At 35.1% G+C, this 6,799-nt stretch overlaps 1 protein-coding gene across 1 annotated transcript; it reads right to left on the bottom strand.

Moving 5' to 3' along the window:
• Positions 1–692: 692 nt before the first annotated feature.
• LOC149183815 (protein SENSITIVITY TO RED LIGHT REDUCED 1-like) lies at positions 693–1,640 on the bottom strand. The gene has a single exon (XM_089415097.1). The coding sequence runs from the start codon at positions 1,638–1,640 to the stop codon at positions 693–695; it is 948 nt and encodes a 315-aa protein (XP_089271223.1).
• Positions 1,641–6,799: the final 5,159 nt, after the last annotated feature.

The raw sequence follows: 6,799 nt of genomic DNA, 5'->3' as shown, positions 1-6,799 counted from the left end.
GGTTGGATTTTAGAGAAATGGATATCAAAGTAAATGAGTTAATGTATAACAAATTATATTAGGTTATATGGATATAAAATATTATATTTTATAATAGCGGATTATTTGTAATATTAAGAACAAATTTAATGTTAATAAGTTTGGAATTATTAATGTTTTATAATAATTTTAATTTAAATTAAAATTATATATACGCATATATATATATCATTTTTGTTTTATATTATATCAATTATTATTTTATTTTTTTGTTTAAGAAATATATGTCAACTTTACATTTACCATTGATAGAATCACACATTTTCTTTATAATAAATTGTAGAATAAAATCCAAATATAATTAATTAATTTTTAATATTTAAAATAAATTTTTCATTTAATTAAAAATAAATAAATTTAGTAATAAATATGTATTAACTTTTGTCAACTCAAATATTAACTTATTCCAAAATAAGTAAACCAAATTAAATGAAATACTGCAAGAAATTTAGTCAAATGATAATGATGCCCAATATATTCACTAATTTTGGAGTTTAGAGTTTAAAAAATTTGCATTCCTTGAAAACGAAAGAGGATATATATATATATATATATAATTAACGAAGTTGAAATATAATTTTGTGAAGTAAACCGAACTGCTTCATATGGCTTAAAAAAAATACTATTGTTTATTTAAATTATTAATCCTCATACTAAAGATCAATGTTCAGATTATCCAATGAACCATCCCATGCAAAGAACTTCCAACTTAACTGTGAGAATGCATACCAAAAGACTTCAGCAACATGAAGGGGGCTTACTGTGTCTGGTTCATCTGAGAAGGCGTGAGGAGCAGCAGGACAAGCATTTCCCATAGTTACTACGGGCAGTGGAATTTCATGCCTTACATGATCTCTGATTCTAAGGGCCTTAACTTTTTTACTGCCCCAGGATTCCAATTCTTTGTGACAGTACGTGTCGAAATTGTTGCCCAATATGATAATCTTACTAAAATTGTCAGGCGTCCAATTCGCATCCAATACACTATCATAGAGCTCAGTTCCGCAGTGAGGCATGAAAAATAGCGTGGGTCTGTCCACTGTTCGTCTCCCACCTTCATTAACCAGAGGAATTGTGCAGTTAAATTCGCTTATGACTCTTCGTTCTAGTGGCGACAGAATTGGATCGTACAACAATATATCATTATTTACCCATGGAAATTTATCTCTCAATAAAAGGGCAAAAGCTAACTGCATTTGACAGGGCTCCACGTCCTCGATTTTCAACCCCACATCCGGGGTTTCCCTCGTAGGAGTCAACCTTCCAATGCCGTAGACAACCAGTTCTAACTGTGAATGATGAGGGTCTGTGCGGATCACCCTTTCTATTCGATCCACCATCTCTGGGCTATTCATCTGTCTCATAATTTCCTCAAAATACGAGGATTTCTCTAGTATTTCCCTAAAAAACTCTATATTTTTGGTTATTTCCTGAACTTTCAAATTGAATTCTGATTGAAGTCGTGAAGTTATTTCAATGTTTTGGGTGTATTCATTAATCACTTCATTATAATCTGGGAAACAATTGTCGTAAGGGAGGTGTAATATATTGATAATCTCCTCAACTTTTGCATTTATTTCTACGTCAAATCCACTCTCCATGATAACTAAACCAAACTCGTAGATCCAGAATGAGAAATTGTCTAAACCAAACTCGTAGGTCCAAAATGAGAAATCTTGTAATGTGTAACGAGAATATATATGTATAAGTATCATCTCGTAACGTTGTGTCTCTTTTTTAACCACAAACAAAATATTGTTAGCTACAATTTTCTTTTTGATGTATTTTGTGCATAGGTGGTATGTATTTTTAAAAATATTTTTTCCTAATTTTATTTAATTATTTATTATTATGATAATAATATTAGACGGATAAAGTATTCAATTTTAATTTAGTTAGCAATTGCACTATATGTTAATGAAATTTGGAAATGGAATAGCATATAGCATTAAATATTTTTTCTTTAATAAGTTGAAAGACAAAAAGATATCCCCCGGATGCGGGTGATGTGGTGGCGGAGGGCATGGTGCCACATGCTGAGAGGACGATGCCATTTGCCGAGAGGACGGAGCCACGTGAAGAGGACGGAGGCTTAAATAACATAAGCCTCTGCCCCAAGAATCCTTAATGTCCATTAATGTTGGTAGCAGAGGGGAGAGAAGAGCATTCATGGCGCTCTGGTGCCGAGGGAAGGCAGAGGAGGTTAAGTATGGAGCCAGAATGTTGCAGCGACATTCTCGGCGAGTTCTGGTTCTGCAGAAGAGTGGGAACATTCTCTGTGCTTGGACGCTTCTGGAGATTTGTTATTGGGTTTGTAGTGTGGGCAGCTTCTCTGTTCACATGGCAAGAACTAGAGAAAGACAGCCATGTCGAAGGGGACCTGGACGCGGGGCACCTTCTCGCCCCCCCGCAATGGCAGAAGGGCAGCATCAATGTTGCTGCTGTTGTAGTCTACGACGGGCAGGAATTCCCCATCTGCAAGTTTCTCAATTCATGGATACATACAATCCGGATGAGAAACCGCCAAGGCAGCCTCGAAGCCCAGCATTCGGCACTGCGGTATTCAAGATGGCCAATTTCAATGTCCACGTTTCCATCCTCTTTGTCAGAGATGAAGCGATGGACCTTGAAGGGGCAAACAAGCATGAATTACTCTCTGCGAATTCGAGGGACCAAGACAAGGTTCAGGTGGAAGATACAAAAGGGAAGGAGCCTCTCCAGACTATGGCGCAGGGGGCATCATCATCCAAAGAGGCCGCGAACGAGGACCTGGACGTTCCCTTTGGCTTCGGGTACCCGATTGTGGAGATGGACCCGGACGACTTGGACCTGGACGACTTGGAGCCAGACGCATAGTTGCATCACCCGCTCGCCGTTCAGGTCAGATTTTGATGTCCACGGTCTTGGTCGCTTGGTCTTTGTCTGGTCGTCTGCTTATGTTTGGTTTGGTCACCGGGTCTTTGGCTGGGTCGAACGGGCCTGCTCTGTTTTCTTTTTCGAGCCTGCGGTGTTTTACATTTCACCATCTAGATTAATAAGGAAATTTGCTAAGGTGCAGGGTCGCCCCTGCGTGGGTAATGTTTTCCGGGTCTCTGCCCCTGCGTGGGTGATGTTTTTCGGGTCTCTGCCCCTGCGTGGGTAATGTTTTTTGGGTCTCTGCCCCAGCGTGGGTATTGTTTTTGCGTCTCAACCCCTGTGTGGGCTATGTCTATGTTTAAACTCTGGCTTTTTGGAGGAGGTTCTGGGTACCCAGAGCTCAATGCAAGCCACTGTTGGCTGCAATGTCACAGTGCTGTCGCTGGTCTGGAAAACTCGTTTCACTGATTGTAATTTCTCCATGTACATAATATAATTTCTTAGAGTAGTATTATCGATAAAAAAAAAAGAAAGACAAAAAGATATCAACAATTCCTTGAGCCTTATAAATCATGAGGATTATGTTGAAGTTAAAGATGCATGAAGATTTTTTCTTGAGAATATGTTGTTCTATGTTATCTTTTCTTTAGGTACTCTTCTTGTCAACCTAAAGAGTCTTAAGATTATAATATAATGAACCTAATTCTCTTACAAATTCTAGTTCCATATTGATGAGGGTTTTATATTGACATTGTTAACAATTTTATGTTGATTTGGTTTCATAGTCACAGAGTATACTTTTTTATTTGTGGGTTCTGGACTTATTAAAGATTGTTTAATATACTAAGATTTCATTGTATTTCCGAGTGTCTTAAAATGAACTAATTTATATTTCAGTAGTTGATATGAAGTTGGTCGATTTTGTTCTTTGTGTAGATAGTATTTTTTTATTTGTGGGTTCTGGACCTATTAAAGATTGTTTAATATAGTAAGTTTTCATTGTATTTATGAGTGTATTAAAAGGAACAAATTTATATTTTAGTATTTGATATGAAGTTGGTCGATTTTGTTCTTTGTGTAGATAGTAAAAAAGTATGACGAACTTCATCACTTGAAGAACAGTAAAGACAAAGCTATTGAGAAAAGAACTCCAACACTAAAAGAGATTTGGTAGTTGTTGTGGAATTGACAAACATGTCCTAGTCTGTGGTGTTAGCTACTAAGCATAGCTTTCTTGATCTTTTATAAAAGAAAGTAAATTCACATCTAACTTATACTATATTAAACATGAAATTTGCATTGCTAATTTTTGTTCGATGCTGTGGAGAACGAGGCCTTCAGCTCTGAGCATGATACCACCTCGGGAGAATGATTCACTTTTTGAAACAATCAACACACCATCGAATCGTCCAATTGAGACAATCACAGAGTAAATTAATTAGCCAGAAAACTTAATTCTAGTTAACACTCTAGAAATTTTATTGGTATTACAAGTTTACTTTTAAGGTTACTCGAAATACAAGTCTTTTAACATTGTTTGGCTTTGTAATATTTTGAAAAATTGTCCTTTACATGTCTAAAATGTTTTAAAATCTGAAATCACTTAGTTCAATTATAGGTTTTGGAATATCCTAAAAATTTATCACGTATGTTTACTAGATTTCTGGAGACAAAATCATGTCTAATTAGATTTCTAAAACTAAAATATGTAATGATTTATTTCAATTTTACATTTTTTAATTATTCTACGAAGTTGTTTTTTATGTGTCATCTAAAATATATTTTTATGAATATTTGAAACAATTATAAATTGGTAAAATGCTTGCACATTCTAAAATATTTTTGAAAATATTAGCTCATTTCCTATAAATTTCCAAAATATTGTATTAGTGTGCCCACACAACTTTAAAAACCATTTTAGCAAGATTATAGATGGGGAAATCTTTATTAAAGTTTCAATAATTTCTAGAATTTGAAATGAAAATGGGAATTTTTTTTATTGTTTTGAAAACAATCATAAATTAAGAAATGGAAAAGCTTTTATTGTTCCAAAATTAATTATAAATTAACACATATACCTTTGATTATGGAATTGTCATTTTAAAGTGATTGCACATTCTCAATTGTCATTTTGATTGCATATTTTGAAACATTTTGAAAATATTGGCTTATATCCTATAGATTTCCAGAGTATTTTAGACTCTGCAATGGATTAGTGTACATTAATTATTACACACCATTAAACACCATTTTAATTGGATTCTGAAATAATATGATTATTTTCACTAATGTTCTATAATTTCTAGAATATTCTAGTATTTGAAACAAAAATGAAAAAATGTTTTATTGTCTTGAACCTGAAAACCATTATAAATTAAGAAATGATAAGGATTTTACTATCCCAAAAACAATTATAAGTTAAAGTTATTACACATTCTAAAATATTTTGAAAATCTTAGCTTATACCCTATATATTTCTAGAATACTCTAGAATTTGCAACAACTTCTCGTGTAAGATAAATTAGAAAGCAAATTTAAATACCATTCAATTGAATTACTGGTTCTAAAATATTCTGGAAATCTTCATTAATACTTCTAATTTTTAGAATATTTTAGAATTATATATATATATATATATATATATAATCTTAATGAAAAAATCATAATTAAGAAATAAAAATCCTCTTATTGTTATTTATAAATTAAAAGGAAAATGTCTAATTATTTTTTTTGTTGGTGCAAGAGACGAACCTTCTATAACATTAATTCAAAAATAAATTACATATATTACAACCACTCACTCACAGAGTGGACACAAAACCAAGGTGCTGTCTACCAATGGTACGAACTTATAATCCAAAACTAATGGACGAAAGACTCGAAAGAGGACTGACCCAAAATGTTAAGCCAAAAGCTTAACAAATAGTTGTCCACAACAGCCCTCTCTAAATATGCCAAAAAAAACATGATCTAAACTACCTCTTAAACCAACTTCGGATATGAACATCTGACCAGGAACGGCTAACCGAACTTAACACCCCGGCCCAATAGAAAAGCCTAAAAAAACCCAACCATTGATCTCAATCAACAGATCCAATGGCGGAAAAGAAAATCACACCACCCCACATGCCGCTATTTAATGTGCGATCATGGCGGTTTTCCAAACGGTCCCCGGGCCACGTGTTAATCACTGAATGGGATCGCTGCAAAAATGGTAAAACCGCTTCCCGCTCCCAGGGCTTGTGATCACTCCAAAAACCACTCAGGATACGGAAAACCTCTCAGAGGTGAAAGATTATGTAAGTCGGGGGTGCCATGAGCACCCTGCTCCCGACTGTCTGACAAACTAGCTCTACCAGTGACATTGTGAGAAAAGGCCTCTACCATCCTATTTGAAACCCTCAGAGAGAAGCCACCCACTTTGCCACCACTAAAGCCCTGATTGAGCTTCCTTCTCTGAACATTAAACCGCCAAAGCTCACTCTTCGTTGTAAAACCAAAAATGTACACTCCTCTGCTCATATCGCTTCTGAGTTATCTGTGCTGCCCTCCATGGTCCTGCTTCTAAACAACAACCAATCTTCCTCGGCCTGATCATGGCATTTCACCTTGAGACTGAGTTGATGTAGCTCTTGCCATTTTGTTGCAAACTTTTCCTCTACGCAATTCACTCCTTGATTAGCTAGGAGATCCCCCAGCTTATTGGTCGATCTTTGAACATGTCTAAAATTTATTGTACGGAAGCCTAGAAGGTGGTTATAGATCCGTTGAAAGATCTAGATGAGCCTCCAATTCTTTGAGACCTTTTCCAGTGCCATACCCTAGCTGATTCTCTTGGCTGAGTTAATGATTAACTCAGAATCATCTTCAACAATCACATTGTGTCAAGCAAGAATTCTAAACA

The sequence above is a fragment of the Pinus tabuliformis genome, chromosome 3_2, assembly GCF_031772625.1.
Source record: "Pinus tabuliformis cultivar Carrire ecotype Pingquan chromosome 3_2, CPIR1, whole genome shotgun sequence".
In the NCBI taxonomy this organism is placed as follows: Eukaryota; Viridiplantae; Streptophyta; class Pinopsida; order Pinales; family Pinaceae; genus Pinus; species Pinus tabuliformis.
The sequence above is the reverse complement of the archived record's forward strand: the minus strand, read 5'-3'. Positions and strand labels throughout refer to the sequence as shown.

Coding starts and splice junctions, on each gene's coding strand:
- LOC149183815 (XM_089415097.1), bottom strand. CDS start 1,640: ATGGAGAGTGGATTTGACGTAGAAATAAATGCAAAAGTTGAGGAGATT.